Source organism: Macaca thibetana, chromosome 16 (genome assembly GCF_024542745.1).
Source record: "Macaca thibetana thibetana isolate TM-01 chromosome 16, ASM2454274v1, whole genome shotgun sequence".
Lineage (NCBI taxonomy): Eukaryota > Metazoa > Chordata > Mammalia > Primates > Cercopithecidae > Macaca > Macaca thibetana.
Window position 1 is genome coordinate 70711430 of NC_065593.1, and position 21290 is coordinate 70732719.

Here is a 21290-nt window from a genome sequence, read left to right on the forward strand (position 1 = left end):
GAAAGCAACATGCATTTTCCTATTCGTTTGGAAGACCAACAACTTGATAATCTCTCTTCCTTCTTTCCTTCTTCTTTGTCTCCTAATTAGGTATTCTTAGAGCTTTCTAAAGAGCAGGAAGTGGGAAATTTTGATGAAGAAGTTGATACAACAATGAGATGGAAACTTCTCCCTCATTCAGATGAACCTTAAAACCTCAAACCTAGTAATTTTTTGTTGGTGTCCTATAAACTTATGTTTTATGTAATAATTAGTAGTACATTTGATTTTAAAGATCATTTAAAATTAACATCAGGTATATTTTGTATATTTAGTTAATAAATACATAAATTTAAAAATTATTCTTCCTCTCAAACATAGAGGTGATAGCAAACCTGTGATAAAGGCAATACAAAATATTAGTAAAGCCACCCAAAGAGTCAGGCACTGGGTATTGTGGAAATCAAACTATATAAACATAGAATTTTTAAAAAAATGACTTTTTTACCTTTTACTAAAAACATTCTCTTGCTGAAATATGTGAAGGGTATATTCAGTAGCCAAGAGTTGCATGACTACTTCACACCAGTTTTCTTTTATAAGCAAGTACAACTCAAGAGTCTTCTGAAAATGTTCCAGAAATTGCTTTAAAACTCACAAGTATGGGGCCAGGCGCTGTGGCTCACGCCTGTAATCCCAGCACTTTGGGAGGCCAAGGCAGGTGGATCACGAGGTCAGGAGTTCAAGACCAGCCTGGCCAATATGGTGAAACCCCGTCTCTAATAAAAATACAAAAATGATCCAGGCGTTGGCATTTGCCTGTAGTCCTAGCTATTCGGGAGGCTGAGGGAGGAGAATTGCTTGAACCCAGGAGGTTGCAGAGAGCCAAGATCGTGCCAGTGTACTCCAGCCTGGGTGACGGAGCGAGACTCTGTCTCAAAACAAAAAAAACACCTCCCAAGTATTGGGAGGTCCTTAGACATACAAGTAGGCAAGTACTCACATTGAAAAGTAGTTCCATGATACCTTTTGAAAATAAAGGGAGTCACAGTAGTATTTGAACAACATTAACTTATTGTTTTCAGGGGGTGCTAATTTTCCTTGTCATCTTTGAATAGTTTTATGGGATTTGATATTATTTTAAAATCATTTCTCCCTTATATAAGTGTGTGTGCATGTATGTATATCTATATATTTTCCACATATCTTTTATATTATTTAATTTTAAAATATCTGTCAGTTTAACATATTACTTTATTCTTTCCCTTAAAAATAGCTATTTAATTCTGAATATCACCCCCCAAAAATTCAAAGACCAAGCAGTATTCCTTCTGTGATTTTTTTTGGTGTTCACATATTGTACATAATGATAAGGGGTTCAATTCAACAAGAAGAGTTAATTATCCCAAATATATATGCAGTCAACATTGGAGCACCCAGATTCTTAAAACAATGATTTCTAGACCTATGAAAAGACTTAGTGAGACAAACAATAGTAGTAGGGAACTTCAACATCCCATTGACAGTGTTAAACTGACCATTGAGGTAGAAAACTAACAAGAAATTTTGGACTTCAATTTGACACTTGACTAATTGGACCTAATAGACATCTAGAGAATACTCCGCTGATCACCACAGAATACACATTCTTCTCATCTGTACACAGAACATACTCCAAGATTGACCACATGCTCAGACATAAAGCAAGTCTCAATACAGTTTTAAAAGTTGAAATCATACCAACCATACTCGCAGACACAGTGGAATAAAAATAGAAAGCAATACCAAGATCTCCCCAAATCATGGAATTACATGGAAATTTAAAAACTTTCTCCTGATTGACTTTTGGGTAAATGACGAAATTAAGGCAGAAATAAAAAAATCTTTTGAAATAAATGAAAGCAGAGATACAACATACCAAAATCTCTGGAATGCAGCAAAAACAGTGATAAGAGGGAAGTTTATAGCACTAAATACCTAACTTAAAAAGTTAGAAAGATGTCAAATTAACACTCTAACATAACACCTTGTGGAACTAGAAGAACAAGAACAAAACCCTAAAACTAGCAGAAGAAAAGAAATAACTAAAATCAGTGCAGAACTAACAAAATTGAGGCCCAAAAATCCACACGAAGAATAAATGAAACCAAAAATTGGTTTTTTGAATGGATAAACAAGATGGACAGACAACTAGCTAGACTAAAAAAGAAAAAAAAAAAAAAGAGAGAAGATCCAAATAAGCACAATCAGAAATGACAAAGGCAACATTACCACTGATCCCACAGAAATACAAAAGCTCCTCTGAGACTATTATGAATACCTCTATGCACACAAACTAGAACATCTAGAGGAAATGGATAAATTCCTGGAAACATGCAATCTCCCAAGATCCAACCAGGAAGAAATTGAAACCCTAGCAGACCAGTACCAAGTTCCAGAATTGAACCAGTAATGAAAAACCTACCAACCAAGAAAAGACCCAGACCAAATGGATTCACAACTGAATTCTATCAGACTTACAAAAAAGAGCTCAGCAATTTTACTGAAACTTTTCTAAAAATTCACAGATGAGGGACTACTCCCTAACTCACTTTATGAAGCCAGCATCACCCTAATACCAGAACCTGGCAAAGACACAACAACAAAGAAAACTACAGAACAATATCCCCGATGAATATAGATGCAAATATCCTCAGCAAAATGTAAGCAAACTGAATTTAACAGCACATCAATAATTTAGTTTACCATGATTAACTTGCCTTAATTCCTGGGATACAAGCTTGGTTCAACATACACAAATCAATAAATGTGATTTACCACATAAAGAGAATTAAAAATAAAACCATATGAGTATATAATTAGGTGTGGGAAGAGCCTGTGATTAAATCCAACATCCCTTCATGACAAAAACCCTCAACAAAATAGGCATTGAAGGAGCTTACCTCAAAATAATAGGAGCTATCAATGACAAACCCACAGCCAGCATTATACTGAATGGGCAAAAGATGGAACCATTCCCTTTGACAACTGGAACGAGACAAGGATGCTCACTTTCACCACTCCTGTTCAACATAGTACTGAAGTTCTTGCTAGAGTAATGAGGCAAGAAAAGGAAATAAAAAGTATGCAAATAGATGGCCACACAAAAAATAAATACCAAGGAATATATCTAGCTTATCTAATCAAGGAGGTGAAAGATCTCTGTAAGGAGAATTACAAAACACTGCTGAAAGAAATCATAGATGACACAGAAAAATATAACATGCTTATGGATTGAAATAATAAATATAGTTAAAATGGCCATACTCCCCAAAGCAATCTACAGATTTGACACTATTTCTACCAAACTATTAACGTCATTTTTCATGGAATTAGAAAAAATATTTTAAAATTTATATTAAAAAGTCTGAATGACCAAAACAACCATAAGCAAAAAGAACAAAGCCAGAGGCATCACATTACTTGACTTCAAACTATACTATAAGGCTACAGTAACCAAAACAGCATGATACTTGTACAAAAAAGACATATAGACCAATGGAACAGAATAGGGAATGCAGAAATAAAGCCACACACCAATAGCCATCTGTTCTTTGACAAACAGACAAAAATAAGCAATTGGGAAAGGACTCCTTATTTAATAAATGGTGCTGGGATAGTTGGCTAGCAATATGCAGAATAATAAAAATGGACCCCCACCTTTCACCATATACAAAATTTAACTCAAGATGAATCAAAGATTTAAATGTAAGACTTCAAACTGTAAGAATCCTATGAGAAAACCTAGGAAACACCATTCTGGACATCTGCCTTAGGAAAGAATGTATGACTAAGTCCTCAAAAGCAATTGCAACAAAACAAAAAATGGACAAGTGAGACCTGAGTAAACCAAAGAACTTCTGCACAGCAAAAGAAACTATTGACAGAGTAAATAGACAACCTAGAGAGCGGGAGAATATATTCATAACCTATTCATCTGACAAAGGTCTAACATCAAGAATCTATAAGGAACTTATTTCAACAAGCAAAAAACCAATAATCCCATTAAAAAGTGGTAAAAAACGTGAAGAGACCCTTCTCAAAGGAAGACATACAAGCAGCCAACAAACATGAAAAATGCTCAACATTGCGAATCATCAGAGAAATGCAAATCAAATCCACAATGAGATACCATATTATACCAGAGAGAATTGTTATTATTAAGAAGTTAAAATACAGCAGATACCAGCAAGTCTGTGGAGAAAAGGGAACACTGCCACTGTGGAAAGGAGGTTGGAGATTTCTCAAGGAACTTAAAATAGAACTACCATTTGACCCAGCAACCCCATTATTGGGTATATGACCAAAGGAAAATGCACACAAACTAGAAACCCTAGAGTAAATGGATAAATTTCCAAACAATCACATGACCTCATATGTTCATCACAGCAGTATTCACAATAACAAAGACATGGAATCAACCTAGATGCCCATCAGTGGTGGATTGGATAAATAAAATGTAGTACATATATACCCTGGAATAAAAAGGAACACCCAGCCATAAAATATACTCAGCCATAAAAAGGAACAAAATCATATCCTTTGCAACAACATGGACACAACTAGAAGCCGTTATCCTAAGTGTAGTCATGCAGGAACAGAAAACCAAATACCACATGTTCTCACTTATAAGTGGCAGCTAAATATTGAGTATTCATGGACATAAAGATGGCAACAATAGTCCCCCAGGGGACTAATAGACAGGGAAGGAGGCAAGGAGAAACTAATCATTGTTTACTATACTCACTGTCTGTGTGATCTGTGTGACTAGATCATTAGTATCCCGAACATAGCATCATACAATATACTCATGTAACAAAGCTTCACATGTACCTCCTGAATCTAAAATAAAAGTTGAAATTATAAAAATAAAAATATTTTTATGATCAATGAAGAAAATTTGTATAATAGAGAAAAATATAGAAATTAAATAAAATTGAATAAAAGAATCACCATGATGTTAAGGAGAGAATGGAGCAAGACGGTAGAATAGTTCTTACTACTGATTGTCCTTCTATAAAAACATGTATTTGAATAACTGTCCACAAAAAGATCTTCACAAGAGCTAAGAAAACCAGGTGATAAATCACACTACCTGGTTATAGCATAATAAGAAAAGAGGCCAGGTATGATGGCTCATACCTATGATCCTAATGCTTTGGGAAGATGAGGTGGGAGGATCACTTGGGACCAGGAGTTCAAGACCATCCTGGGCAACATAGCAAGACCCTATCACTACAAATTCCAAAAAAAAAAAAAAAGTGAAAGTTAGCTAGGTGTGGTGGTATGTGCTTGTAGTCCAAGCTACCCAGGAGGCTGAGGTGGGAGGATTGTTTAAGCCCAGGAGTTTAAGGCTGTCTCTATCTCTTTCAGTTTTGCTCTGATCTTAGTTATTTCTTGTCTTCTGCTGGCTTTTGAATTTGTTTGCTCTTGCTTCTCTAGTTCTTTTAATTGTGATGTTAGGGTGTCAATTTTAGATCTTTCCTGCTTTCTCTTGTGGGCATTTAGTGCTATAAATTTCCTTCTAAACACCGCTTTAGATGTGTCCCAGAGATTCTGGTACATTGTGTCTTTGTTCTCATTGGTTTCAAAGAACTTATTTATTTCTGCCTTAATTTTGTTATTTAGCCAGTAATCATTCAGGGCAGGTTGTTCAGTTTCCATGTAGTTGTGCAGTTTTGAGTGAATTCCTTAATCCTGAGTTCTAAGTTGACTGCACTGTGGTCTGAAAGACTGTTTGTTATGATTTCCATTTTTTGCATTTGCTGAGGAGTGTTGTACTTCCAATTATGTGGTCAAGCTTAGAATAAGTGCTGTGTGGTGCTCTCAGGATGTATATTCTGTTGACTTGAGGTGGAGAGTTCTGTAGATGTCTATTAGGACCACTTGGTCTAGATCTGAGTTCCCGTCCTGAATATCCTTGTTAATTTTCTGTCTTGTTGATCTTTCTAATATTGACAATGCAGTGTTAAAGTCTGCCACTATTATTGTGTGGGAGTCTAAGTCTCTTTGTAAGTCTGTAAGGACTTGCTTTATGAATCTGGGTGCTCCTGTATTGGATGCATATATGTTTAGGATAGTTAGCTCTTCTTGTTGCATTGATCCCTTTACCATTATGTAACGCCCTTCTTTGTCTCTTTTGATCTTTATTGGTTTAAAGTCTGTTTTATCAGAGACTAGGATTGCAACCCCTAATTTTTTTTTTCTTTTTTTGCTTTCCATTTGCTTGGTAAATATTCCTCCATCTGTTCATTTTGAGCCTATGTGTGTCTTTGCATGTGAGATGGGTCTTGACTCTTTATCCAATTTGCCAGTCTGTGTCTTTTAGTTGGGGGCATTTAGCCCATTTACATTTAAGGTTAATATTATTATGTGTGAATTTGATCCTGTTATTATGATGCTAGCTGGTATTTTGCCCATTAGTTGATGCAGTTTTTTCATAGCATTGATGATCTTTACATTTTGATTTGTTTTTGCAGTGACTGGTACCAGTTTTTCCTTTCCATATTTAGTGCTTCCTTCAGGAACTCTTGTAAGGCAGGCCTGGTGGTGACAAAATCCCTCAGCATTTGCTTGTCTGTAAAGGATTTATTTCTCCTTTGCTTATGAAATCCAGTTTGGCTGGATATGAAATTCTGGGTTGAAAATTATTTTCTTTAAGAATGTTGAATATTGTCCCCAACTCTCTTCTGGCTTGTAGGATTTCTGCTGAGAGATACACTGTTAGTCTGATAGGCTTCCCTTTGTGGGTAAACCGACCTTTCTCTCTGGCTGCCCTTAACATTTTTTCCCTTATTTCAACCTTGGTGAATCTGACAGTTATGTGTCTTGGGGTTGATCTTCTTGAAGAGTATCTTTGTGGTGTTCTCTGTATTTCTTAAATTTGAATGTTGGCCTGTCTTGCTAGGTTGGTGAAGTTCTCCTGGTTAATATCCCAAAGGGTGTTTTCCAACTTGGTTCCATTCTCCCCGTCATTTTCAGGTACACAAATAAAGTGTAGGTTTGGTCTTTTCACATAGTCCCATATTTCTTGGAGACTGTGTTCATTCCTTTTCATTCTTTTTTCTCTAATCTTGTCTTCATGCTTTATTTCATTAAGTTGATCTTCAACCTTTGATATCCTTTCTCCCACTTGATCGATTCGACTATTAATACTTGTGTATGCTTCATAAAGTTCTTGGGCTGTGTTTTTCAGCTCCATCAGGTCATTTATGTTCTTCTCTAAACTGGTTATTCTAGTTAGCAATTCCTCTAACCATTTAGCAAGGTTCTTAGCTTTCTTGCATTGGGTTAGAACATGCTCCTTTAGCTCGGAGGAGTTTGTTATTACCCACCTTCTGAAGCCTACTTCTGTCAATTCATCAAACTCATTCTCTATCCAGTTTTGTTCCCTTGCTGGCAAGGAGTTTTGATTTTTTGGAGGAGAATAGGCATTTTGGTTTTTGGAATTTTCAGCCTTTCTGCACTGGTTTTTCCTCATCTTCGTGGATTTATCCACCTTTGGTCTTTGCTGTTGGTGACCTTTGGATGGAGTTTTTGCGTGGTCATCCTTTTTGTTGATATTGATGCTATTGCTTTCTGTTTGTTAGTTTTCCTTCTAACAGTCAGGCCCCTCTTCTGCAGGTCTACTGGAGTTTGCTGGGGGTCCACTCCAGACCCCGTTTGCCTGGGTATCACCAGCGGAGGCTGCAGAACAGCAAAGATTGCTGCCTTCTCCTTCCTCTGGAAGCTTTGTCCCAGAGGGGCACCTGCCAGATGTTAACTGGAGATCTTCTGTATGAGGTGTCTGTCAATCCCTGCTGGAAGAGGTCTCCCTGTCAGGAGGCACAGGTGTCACCTGTGGAGGCAATCTGTCCCTTAGCAGAGCTCAAGCACTGTGCTGGGAGATCCACTGCTCTCTTCAGAGCCAGCAGGCAGAAATGTTTTAAGTCTGCTGAAGCTGTGCCCACAGCCACCCCTTCCCCCAGGTGCTCTGTCCCAGGGAGATGGGAGTTTTATCTATAAGCCCCTGGCTGGGGCTGCTGCCTTTCTTTCAGAGATGCCCTGCCCAGAGAGGAGGAATCTAGAGAGGCAGTCTGGCTATGGTGGTTTTGCTGAGCTGTGATGGGCTCCACCCAGCTTGAACTTCCTGTCTGCTTTTTTTACACTATGAGAGGAACCTATTCAAGCCTCAGTAATGGCGGACACCCCTCCCCTCACCAAGCTTGAGCATCCCAGGTCGACTTCAGACTGCTGTGCTGGCAGTGAGAATTTCAAGCTAGTGGATCTTACATTGCTGGGCTCCATGAAGGTGTGATCTGCTGAGCTAGCCCACTTGGCTCCCTGGCTTCAGCCCCCTTTCCAGGGGAGTGAATGGTTCTGTCTCACTGACATTCCAGGTGCCACCGGGGTACAAAAAAAGTTCCTGCAGCTAACTCAGTGTCTTCCCAAACGGCCACCCAGTTTTGTGCTTGAAACTCAGAGCCCTTGTGGTGTAGGCACCCAAGGGAATCTCCTGGTCTGTGGGTTGTGAAGACCATAAGAAAAGCATAGTATCTGGGCTGGAGTGCACCGTCCCTCAAGGCATAGTCCCTCACGGCTTCCCTTGGCTAGGGGAGGGACTTCCTTGACCCCTTGTTCTTCCTGGGTGAGGTGATGGCCCACCCTGCTTCTGCTCCCCCTCCGTGGGCTGCACCCACTGTCTAACTAGTCCCAATGAGATGAATCGGGTACCTCGGTTGGAAATGCAGAAATCACCCATCTTCTGCACTGATCTCACTAGTAGCTGCAGACCAGGGCTGTTCCCTTTTGGCCATCTTGCCCAGGAGCTGCCTTTTATTTTTTAATTTTTGTATTTTTTGTTCATTTATATTTGTGCTTTAATTTTTTTCTTATCAATTATATAAGCATTTTATGTAATTAAATATTTTATCTGTATATTTTACAGATATAATTGTATCTGAAAAGTTACATTTCCAAACCTGTGATAAATAACCTATAATTTGTTCATTCTGGAACCATTATTGCTTTATAAATGTAAATTTGTTTTATAGTGATAATTGAATTTATTTAAATTATTTCTAAAACCCAAGCAATACATTCTCCTGTCTTGCTCAAATGAATAACATGACAATATATATAACCACTTTAGATAACAATAGGTGAAATAGTCACTTGTATTTTTGATAAACTCTGAGTTTTCTTAAGTGTTATGGAAATGTTTACAAGATACCGAATAACCAATATCAGATATAGTATAAATGTTTTAAAAGTATTAAAATGGACATAGTTTGCAAAAATATCATAATATTGTTGTTTTTGAAGCTATTAACTTGGGTTTTATTAGGATTACATTTAGGAGCAGATTCATGAATATGAAAATGGAAGATCAGAATAAAACAAAAGAAGGGACCAAAAGAAAAATGGAAAAAGAACTAAACTATTTCAACTCTGTTGTAGAGAGATTTAGTGCTGGCTTTACTCCCTATTTCCCTAACACACCGCTTGTAGAAGAAGCTGACCACTGTGTATTGCATCACCAATTCTCTTCTTTGATGCCTGGATTCCGATTGGGTTTGATTAATCCAACAGAAAGTGGCAGCAACAGATTGAGGATAGAAGAATGGAGAGGTCAGACCCTCCTCCCCTGCTTTGGTGCCAGATCTAGTGCTGAATGGATCCTTGACGCCCACAGGTTTTCCCCTCCTCCAGTTACACCCACCTGCTTCTGCCCATTAAGGGTACTGACCCCAGGAATGGCTCCCCCCACTGCAGGCCACACTCGACCTCCAGCAGTTCATCAAAATTACCATTTATGCATTTCGTCCTACCAATTTCTGGCTCTAGTGACTTCTGCTCCAAGTAAGCTGATCTTGGCTGTGATTCTCTGTATTCACTTGTTTCTCTGGATTTTAGGGTTATAGCTTGCCCTGGAACCTCAGTCTCTGATGGGTCCAAGAAACATCACTGATTTTCAGTTTGCTTAGCTTTTTTCTTATGGCAAGAAAGGAAATAATGACTTCCAAGCTCTTTACATGTTGGAGGTGAAGAAATTGAATTTTAAATTTTTTTGATTTTTAATTAATTAAAAATTATATTTAAATACTCACCTGGGCTACCTTATTGAAGAATGCAGTTTTAAAGTTAATCATATCTTTGTCCTCTTCCTAAACCATAAGATTTTTAGGGAACTTAGTTCTGATCATGGCTCTCTCCTCCCATATAACTGTTGTTTGATACTTGAGTTGTCCATTGTGTTTAACACTGCCCCCTGCACACATTAGTCATTATCATCATTAGTTTGCACAATCAATATTTATTTAGTTCACTATTATATTTATTAGTTGTTAGCATTCAACTACTTCTTTCTGGATTCAGTCTTTTTTCCTTCTTGGAGGATATTTATTAGTAGTTCTTTCAGATACGTCCATAAAATAGAAATCTCAGTTTTTTGGGATAAAGATATACCTATTTTATCCTTACACATGAGTTATATTTTAGCTGGTTTGTCAATCAGCTTTTGCCAAAACACCCTAAAACTTACTGGCTTAAAATAGCAATCTCCTTTTAGCTTTGTTTTCCTGTTTCATTTCTGGCATCTGGATATTTATTTTTCTTTGGATGTGATCTCTGTTTTTGTTACTTCTTATTAACCATTTTATTTATATCCTTTTTGAAGGAGCATTCACATTAGCATAGTTCAACAATAGAAATAGAAATAGCAATAAAAATTTTGCTATTATCTTACAAAATTCCACTGTGTGGTATTTTGGTACAAATGAACACAAAGTGCCATGTAGGACAAAATCCAAAAAACTATACCTGAGCACGCTGTCGTGAAATTCCCTACACTTGTAGTTAAAGAGAAAACCCTAAGATGTCTACTCAAGAAAAACAGAAAACCTCAAACTTACGAGTACCAAAAGTACTTTATCATCATATCTGGCTGAGAAAGCAATAACATGCTATTTTTAAAGTGAGAAATATAAGACATTTTCAGTCAGAGCATAAACAAAAACAGAAAACAATAATAGAATAACAGAGTAACAAAAATACAGATGGAGAAAATGAACAGATTCGTTATAGTAAAACAAATTTACAAATGGCCAAAAATTATATTAAAATATTCTTGACAACACTAGGAAATATAAGTTATCAAAGTGGTACTAATTTTTATTAATCAGACTGGTAAAATTTACAAACACCTATAATGTCCAGTTTTGACACGGCCGTGGAGAGTATAGTCTCTAACATTTGGTGAGTCATCCCTCATTGCAAGGTACTGCACTCAATACTTTACATATGTTATTTTCTTTAATCCCTACCATCTCCCCTCCACCCCAATCCTAAATTTCTAAATTCTAAAACAACCCTTGTTAAATATTATTGTGTCCTCTGGATCTCACAGATGAGAAAACTGAAGCTCCCTGCGTAAATCATTGGGGCTCCAAGGTAAGTTACTTGCCCTGCATTGCAGTTAGCAAGGAGTAGAACTAACGTTTTAAGTTCAAATATGCTAACGGGTGTATCCTATAAGGAACAGGAAGATAGGGGAGAAAGATGGATAGAGACATAGGCTGATTTTTTATATTGCTAGAGTAGTGTAGATTCTGATATGTTTGTTAACATTTGAGGGCAATCACTAGTAGAACAAAATACTGATCCAGAACTTTATAGATGACAGGTGGGGAAAAAGGAAAAGGGGAACCTGAAAAAAGGAACAGAGAAAATACAGTCACTATAGAAATGGATACATGGGAAATAACAGGAAAGCATAATTTAAAGAGACCGTAAAATAAGATGATTGGAAGAAAAGGATTGGGTAACGTAAGGACTTACGTCCCCTTCCCTGTCTTGCCCATGGAAAGCAGAAGATTGGCAGATAAGGTAAAAAGAGAAATGCAGTTTTACTATTTCAACGGGCATCCTTCAGGCGTGTAATAAGAGTCTGTCAAAATATATCTGAGAAATGCAAATTGCAAATAAAAGTGGAGGGCAGGAATATGTCACACAAAGGATATTTCAAGGCAAAAATAAAAGCACAAAACAAGACCAAGTAGAATTTATTACATTTTTAAGAAACAAAGAGGGCCAGGTGCGGTGGCTCAGGCTTGTAATCCCAGCACTTTGGAGGCCAAGGCGGGTGGATCACAAGGTCAGGAGATCCAGACCATCCTAGCTAACATGGTGAAATCCCATCTCTACTAAAAATACAAAAAATTAGCAGGGCGTGGTGGCGGGCGCCTGTAGTCCCAGCTACTTGGGAGGCTGAGGCAGGAGAACGGCGTGAACCTGAGAGGTGAAGCTTGCAGTGAGTGGAGATTACGCCACCAAAAAAGAAAGAGAGAGAAAGAGAGAGACAGAGAGAGCGAGCGAAAACAAAGAGAAATGTTTGGAGGATATCTGATAAAACTCACATGCAGTCAGTGCAGCCGGATCTGAGAAAGAATTGAAAGCAAGAAGATAAAAGCCCCTGGGAAACAAGCAGACATTCTCAGTCTTTCTTTATCAGGCAGCTGGACCCCTTCATCCTTCTTTACTGACCAAGTTTTCTGTTTTTGCACAGTGTTGAGAAGGGCTGCACACAGGTCATGGGGTGACAAGTCCTCTTTACAAATAGCCAGCAAGGATTCCAAGAAGAATGTTTTAGTGTGGTGCAAAACACATCACATGAAATTTGTAAGGTTTCTGGCACTGGAGAATACTGCTGCAAAATAAATGAAACAAAAGGCCAGGAAAATTGTAAAATATGTGCACATAGTAAGAATAATGGAATAAACAGAGACATATGCAAATGAGACAGCATAGCATTTGTAATTTGAGCTCATAGACTCTACAGATAGTCTGAGTTTTAACTTAGTTTCCGCTACTCACCATCTGTGTGAATTTGGTCAAGTTACATAACTCCCTGGGCCTCACCCTTCTGGTTCGTAAAATGGGGTGATTAGAATAATGTCTACGTCTTGGGATTATTATGTGGATTAAATGTTTTAATATTTAAGCATGTCTTAGACACGATAAATGCTATATGTACTTGCTAAAAATGTATACATTACGGTATAAAATCAGTGCCATTTCATTTTTGAACTTCCATGGGATTATTTTTGAATTGGTAAATTGATTCAAAAGCTTCTTTAGAAGAGTAAATAGGTTGGGCGCAGTGGCTCACGCCTGTAATCCCAGCACTATGTGGAACCAAAGCAGGCGGATCATTTGAGGTCAGGAGTTCCAGACCAGCTTAACCAAAATGGTGAAAACCCGTCTCTACTAAAAATACACAAAAATTAGCTGGCTGTGGTGACGGGCACCTGTAGTCCCAGCTACTGTGGAGGCTGAGGCAGGAGAATCGCTTGAACCCGGGAGGCGGAGGTTCCATTGAGCCGAGATAGCGCCACTGCACTCCAGCCTGGGCGACAGACGGAGACTCCGTTTCAAAAAAAAAAAAAAAAAAAAGTAAATAAATATTATTTAATCTAGAAAATATTAAAAAGAAGATCAATGAGAGGGAGCTTGCTCTGTTATAGTGCCACAGAGATTACAGTGTGGTACATTGAAGGAAATATATTGAAAACAGAATTTAGAACCGAAAGTCAAAGTCCACTAGGGCCAGAACTCATAAGCTCTAACCTAGGTACAAAGTTCTTCTAGGAAACAAGTTACTGGAAAAAAAAAAATTCCTGAAGTATATTCTCTGTGCACAAAATGTTGGTGATGTTATTAAATGTGATAATTTTGTATTTTCTGCAGAAAATACAACCCTCCAACCTTTTCTGTAGACATACGGAAACAATCAGAAGTCTTTTTTTTTTTTTTTTTTTTTAAAGTTTGACAGTCTCATGGATTCAGGAGTTCAGCCTACTTCCACAGACTGCTTGCTGAGCAAATTCTGGATCCCATATAATTAGAAAAAGGATAAATATAATTGCATCAATATTGAGAGAATGGGAAATGGGTGAGGAAGATTTCATTTGGTTGTCATGGTCCATGGGACACAGATAAGAGGCTGATTTAAGAATTGCATGCATTTATTGTTTCCCTTTCAGCTGTGTGTTCAGGAAGAAATTACAGTACAGAAGAATTTAACAGACTTACTGGCTGTAAGCAGAAAGATAGTGGTCCTTTACCCCATCCTCTTCAGCCAAAGATAAACTCCATGAATTTTAAGAATTTTGGAACAGTCTTTTCTTCTACTTACACAAGATGCTCAAAAATAGACAGAATGGCATCTATTACCAGTTAAAAATGTTTCTCTAACAATACTGGAAAGCAGGACATTCTAAAATTCAGTAGTTACTGGTGGAGAAAGTAGTTTGTTTCATGGGAACTGTTGCAGAAGTGACAAACCTGGAGGCTTTGGGAACACAGATAATTGTTATGTGAGATTTCTTTAAAGATTCTCCTCGCTTCAGCACCATGAAAGATGCTATAATTAGTATGCACACAATGAAACTGAGGTGCAGACGAAAACTCAGAGTTTCCTTTGTTACCCTGAAAAAAATGACATTGCTTTATTGCTTTATACATATATATATGTGTGTGTGTGTGTATTTTCCACTTTGCTCTGCTCTACTCTTCTCTGGATTAGGTTCTCACTTATCTTTGCTTAAATCATTGTGTTGGGGTCAATTCTCCCATTAGGGCCTTGTATGAAAAGACTGATTGAGAAAGGCTAGATTCTTCTTGGTTTAATAGTTCCTAATGTTTTGATATGTCCAGCCAACCATCTGCAACGACAAACTCCCTGCTGAGGAACTAGCAGGAAACAAAGAAATGGAAAACAGCAAAGAAATCACCACGTGAGCAGAAGATATTTTGGCAGCCTGGCTGAACTGAGACCAAATTCTCCTTGGAAATCAGTATAAAACAGAAACTATTCACAATGAACGTGAAATTAAAAGCATGATGTAGTAGTGACCCAAAAGGAATGTGAATTCTTCTCCAGAACATGCAGAGACCCATGGATGAACTGTGTTTCTAGATTTTTCCTCCAGCTTTCCTGAGAGTAAGTTAACCTCTAAAATTGTGGTTATTTTGCATATAGAAATATAACGTAAGACTATAAATAGGAATGCCAGACATTTACGTAGAAACCATTAAATGTAGTAAGTTATTAACGAGTCATTTTGACTTTTCAAATCATCTGTTTTATTTTGTATGACTAAATAACCAATTGAAGAACTAAGAATTTGTATTTTTACCTCATAACTAAAGCATGTTTGGACAAACAGCGACATTATCTAATAGGCTATTGAATAAATAAAAATAAATGTAACATTATGATGCTTCTTTATAAGTATGAACTATTTCCAAAGTTATTTGAATTACTTACTCTTCTTTGTTTTTAATTTTACTGCCAGAGGAATTGTAAGCATTGCAGGTTGCACAATTTTCTGAGTTTTGAATTGTTTTTAAATGGCTTGAGAATATTTTCATCAAGAAAACTTACAGAAAGATTTTCACTGATCTTATTTATTATACTTTAAAAAAATTTTGATCTAATTTGTTGCCTAGTGCAACAAATTAGAAAAATTTGTTCTGTGAATAACAGGAATTTTATCTGACTGAGAAATGATTGGCTTTTTATAACCAATTTATTATTTCCAAATTATACAATTTCCTATTGAGAACAATTTAAGCTAATTAGATGTTTTATATTATTACAGTGGGTGGTATATTTTTTCTCTGATATTTACACCAAGATGTTCAGTGGTGGAAAAAAAATCAGTCTTAACGCTCAGAGACAAATAACCACATTCATGACAATGGGATTATGTAATTGTTTTTTATTCGAAAATATTTTCTGGCACACACATTAATTCACAGAAAGAAAGAAGAGTAGTCACGTGGGCACCATATTTAACCCTTTCAGATACTGAGGTTTTTCACAGCATTGATTTCTTAGTTGGAAATGTAGCAGTTTGGTTTCAGTCAGGATTTCCAGGCTATCACAGCCTGCTCTGATGGCATGATTATCAGGAACTCATCTGCATCACTGGTGAATCTCTTTGGTCACTTTTGGACAGTTTTTAACCATAAGTCCATGCCCTCCTTTGTTATGCTGATGAGGTGCGTCATAAAAGGAATGTCCAACAATGTCTTCCCGTCTTGTTCTCAGGCCTCAGGCTCTCGGACCCCTTTCCCCAAACCTGCCCCCATATTAACTTTCTATTGCTGCTGTGAAAAAAAAAAAAAAAGGCCACAACCTTAATGGTTTAGAACAAAACAGAGTTATCATCTTACAGCTCTGGAGGTTAGAAGTGTGAGGCGGGTCTCTCACTGGGCTAACATCAAGGGGTTGGCCAGGCTGTGTCTCTTTCTGGAAGCTATAGGAGAGAATCTGTTTTCTTACCCTGTGTAACTTTTAGAGGTTTCTTGCATTCTTTGGTCCATGGTCTTCCTCCTCCATCTTCAAAGCCAGTAATAGCATATCAAACCCTTCTTCTACTGCCTCACTCTGATCTCCTTGTGTGCCTCCTGTTTTACTTTTTAGGACCCTTGTGATTACACTGGGTCTGCCCAGATAATCCAGGATGATCTCCCTATTTCAAAGTAAGCTGATTGCAACCTTAATTCCATCTACTGCCTTAATTCCCCTTTGTCATATATTGTAACATATTCACAAATTCCAGGATTAGAATGCAACCATTATTCTGCCTATCACATTCCTCTTCAACTATGCCTTGTGATATGGTTTGGCTCTGTCCTCACTCCAATATCATCTTGAATTATAGCCCCCATAATCCCTATCTGTCATGGGAGGGACCCAGGGGGAGGTAATTGAATAATGAGGGCAGGTCTTTCCCAGGCTGTTCTCATGATAGTATTCAAGTCTCACAAGATCTGATGGTTTTATAAAGGGGAGTTCCCCTACCCAAGCTCTCTTGCCTGGTGCCATATAAGACGTGACTTTGCTCCTTATTTGCCTGCAGCCCTGATTGTGTGGCCTCCCCAGTCATGTAGAACTGTGAGTTAATTAAACCTGTTTCCTTTATGAATTACCCAGTCTCAGGTATGTCTTTTTTTTTTTTCCTTTTTTTTTAGACAGAGTCTCACATTGTTGCCTAGGCTGGAGTGCAGTGGCGCGATCTCAGCTCACTGCAACCTCTGCCTTCTGGGTTCAACTGGTTCTCCTGCCTCAGCCTCCCAAGTAGCTGGGATTACAGGCACCTGCCACCACACCCAGCTAATTTTTTGTATCTTTAGTAGAGATGGGGTTTCACCATGTTGGCCAGGCTGGTCTCAAACTCCTGACCTTGTGATTCACCTGCCTCAGCCTCCCAAAGTACTGGGATTACAGGCATGAGCCACCGTTCCCGGCCTCAGGTATGTCTTTATTAGCAGTGTGAGAACAGACTAATACACCTTGCCCTTCAGACTTCAATCGCAGCACAATATTCCCTGCAATAGACCATGGATAGGCTTCATCTCTGGTACTACCTCCTTGAGGCTGACTTGAATAAATCATCTTCCCACTTGAGCTGTCTCTTGAATACCAGAAGGGGTCAGCATATTCACAGCTTTGCTCCTGCCATGAATATGGCAGGATGAACCATGAACCTGGGATCCAGGAGCACCCTCATCCGTAAAACCATTGAACGGGCAATGCAATCTTATGATTGCCATTCCTGTTCAATATGGCGCCAAAAGAGGATAAAAGGAATGTGCAACATAATGGTATTGATGTGAAAACACAGGCCTTATCAGTCAACTGGCCTTGTGCTCCACCGTACCAAGGCTTGAACTACTACCTTTGAATCATTTCCTGGGTGAGTTTCCCATCCTAGAATGTTGGGTTTGTTAGCTAAGATTAGGTCTTACATTTTCTTTATCAGTTATCTTGGTCATTAAAGCTCTTTCAGACCATTTTTGTTATTCTGCCTAATATATGGCACCATTATGTAAAATGGTGTCATATTTGCATTTAACCTACGTATATTGTCCCGTGTACTTTAAATAATCTCTAGCTCACTTACAATACCTAATACAATGTAAATTCTATGTAAATAATTGTTATACTTTATTGTTTCAGAAATAATGACAAGACAAAAAAAGCTTCTACATGTTCAGTACAAACCCAGCCATCCTTTTTTCTGAGCATTATCTACCGGCAGTTGGTTGCATCCACAAGTGCAGAACCCACAAATAGAAATGAGTGACTATAGTTTTTGAGCTGTGCTAACATGAAAGAGTATAAATAATTACATTATACCCGCACTACCAGACTGAAATTGTCATATCTGAAATAAGTTACCTTCATGATGTTGTAGTAGGTCAGTTAATGACTTTTGGACAGACATGTCCTGAATTCTTTGTTTGTTCTCTGCAAACAGTTCTATAAAGACTTACTAAAGCCTTGGCCCATGTTTTAGAAAGTGGAAATCTGGCTGACTGGTGGATCTGTGTGCAAGCCTGAAGGTCACTCTCTCTCTCTCTTTCTCTCTTGTAAGCCTAGGCCCTTATGTGGGTTACCCTCAAGGCCAAGGCTGAGCCCATAAGCAGACAGGCATGGGTGATTGTCTCTCATTGAAAATAGCAGAGCAACATTGGTGCCTACAAATAGTTATCCCTATATTGATTTCAATAATACAATAGTAGAATGAGGTATCTGTTTAAGTACTTTCAAGGACAATTTTATGTGATTTGTTTATCTCTATTCAGCTGATTCATTATCCCTCACTCCACCTCCCGCCTATCCACATATGTGTAGGCAGGTTATAGCCATCATAGATGTGAAGATTAGTTTGGGTGCTCTTTTCTACCAACAGTAAAAGTGGGCTATCTGCTTTGAAAGAATAAAGTTTGTCTATAATAACATGAAACCTGTTCCTTGACTCAACAGTCCTTTCTACAATAATTACATTTTTATGCCCATACTGTCCCCCCAAAATGCATTTTCACACCACTGAACGCTAGTTAAAACTATGAGTTCCAAGTCTCCCTACCTCTTGGAATGTTTCATAGGAAAATCTCCACTGACAAAGTGACATAGGTCTGGATTTTATTTCTGTGCCTCTTCATCACCACATATTCAACTATTCCAAAATAGTTATTACCACCATCACTCTACTCTAGTTCCTTCTGCTCATTATCTCTTACACAGTATATCGTGTCTAATTAGGCTTCACCTTATGAAGTAGGCTTTGTAAATATCCCAGGGGATGAAGAACAAGGAGTTAAAAGATACAGAACAAAGATTGAGAATTTTATTTCATTTTCTGCTTCTAGCATCTGAAAGAGATTGTAGAGTGTTGATACAATTTCTTCCTTAACAGTCTGATAGAATTTCCCAGTGAACCCATTCACTGGGGAACCACCAGTGATGCTTTCTGTTTTGAAGATTTTTGATTATTAAATCAGTTTCTTTTACAGATATAGGCTAATTCAGATTGTCTGTTTATTCTTGTGTGAGTTTCAACAGATTGTCTCTTTGAAGGAACAGATTCGTTTCACCTAGGCTATCAAATTTATGAGCATAGGGTTGTTCATAATATTCCTTGATTGTCCTCTTAATGTCTATGAGATCTGTAGTGATGCCCCCTCTTTCATTTCTAATATTAGCAACTTGTGTTCTCTCCCTCTTTTTTCCTAGTTAGCCTTGGTAGAGGCCTATTGATTTTATTGATCTCGGAGAACCAGCATTTGGTTTTACTGATTTTTCTCTATTGATTTCCTGTTTCCAATTTCATTGATTTCTATCATAATTTTTACTATTTCTTTTATTTTGCTTTCTTTAGATCTTTTTTCTTTACTAATGTATGCATTGGATGCTGTAAATTTCTCTCTAAACAAAGCTTTCACTGTATGCCACAAATTTTGATAAGCGTTTTCATTGTTATTTAGTTCAAAATAAGTTTTAATTTGTCATTAGATTTTTTTCTTTGACTTTTATGTTATTTAGAAGTGTGTTGTTTAACCTTCATGTATTTCGGGATTTTCCAGCTATCTTTCTATTACTGCTTTCTGGTGTAATTCTACCATGGCCTGAGAGCATGTATTGTATGATTTCTATTCTTTTAAATTTTCTAAGGTGTGTTTTATGGCCCAAATTTGGTTTATATTGGTGAACATTCCATGTAAGCATGAGAAGAATGTATTTTCTGCTATTGTTGGGTGAAATAGTGTGTAGAAATGTTCATTTTATCCAGTTGGTTGATTATATTATTGAGTTCAATTCTGATTTTATTTGTTTTCTACCTGCTGGATCTGCCCATTTCTGCCAAGAGAGGTGCTGAAGTCTCCAACTATAAGAGTGGATTCATCTATTTCTCTTTGCAGTTCTCTCAGTATTTTGACACTGTTGTTAGCATACACATGTTAAAGATTGCTATGACTTCTTGGAAAATTGACCCCTTTATCTTTATGTAACTTCTCTCTTTATCCCTGATAATTTTCCTTCTTTTGAATGAAAAGTCTGTTCTGTTTCAGAATTCTGCTCCATATGAAATTAATATAGTTATTCCAGCTTTCTTCTGATTAGTGTTAGCATGGTCCATCTATATTTGTGCGTCTATTTTTAATCTATATGTGTCTTTATATTTAAAGTTGGTTTCGTGTAGACAACATGTAATTACATCTTTTTTGTCATCTACTCTGACAATCTCTATCTTTTAATTGGTGCATTTAGACCATTGATGATCAAAGTGATTATTGACATATTGGATTAGTATCTACCAAATTTGTTACCATTTTCTATTTATTGCTCTTGTTCTTTTCTTCAATTCTATTTTTGGGCTACAATTTTTCTGCCTTGTGTGGTTTTAATTGAGCATTTAATATAAGTTCATTTTTCCTTCTTTCTTAGAATGTCATTTATTTTTGTTTTTTGTTTTTACTTTCTTTCATGGTTGCCTTAGAGTTTGCAATATATATTTACAATTAATCCAAGTCAACTTTCAAATATCACTCTACCACTTCACCGGTAGTGTATCTTATAGTAATAAAATAACCCCAATTCCTCCCTCCTGTCTCTCATACCATTACTGTCATTCATTTCACTTATAAATAAGTATACATGAACATTATATATGAATGTAATACATACATCATATATGCAGCATTTATATACATGTATGCACATAAGTATACACAATTGAATACATTGCTATTATATCCTATTATGTTTCAGATCAATTAAAAATAAGAAAAAGTTTTTATTGTACCTTCACTTATTATTTCTTTCTCTGATGCTTTTTCTTTCTTTATGTAGAGCCGATTTTTTTTTTTTTTTTTTTTTTTTTGAGATGGTTGCCTAGGCTGGAGTGCAGTTTCGCCATCACAGCTCATTGCAGCCTTAA

General features: G+C 37.3%; 2 protein-coding genes across 3 annotated transcripts in view; both read left to right on the plus strand.

The window, feature by feature from the left end:
• ABCA6 (ATP binding cassette subfamily A member 6) overlaps positions 1–2208 on the plus strand; it is a 61793-nt gene extending 59585 nt beyond the window's left edge. The window contains exon 39 of the mRNA XM_050765018.1: positions 91–2208. Within this exon, the coding sequence (XP_050620975.1) occupies positions 91–192 (102 nt within the window). The 3' untranslated portion in view covers positions 193–2208. The remainder of the gene's footprint in view (positions 1–90) is intronic.
• A 144-nt stretch (positions 2209–2352) lies between these two features.
• Positions 2353–21290, plus strand: part of ABCA9 (ATP binding cassette subfamily A member 9) — a 90106-nt gene continuing 71168 nt past the window's right edge. For both annotated transcript variants that reach the window (XM_050765011.1, XM_050765012.1), the window contains exon 1: positions 2353–14998. The gene's annotated coding sequence lies outside the window, so the exon portion shown is untranslated. The remainder of the gene's footprint in view (positions 14999–21290) is intronic.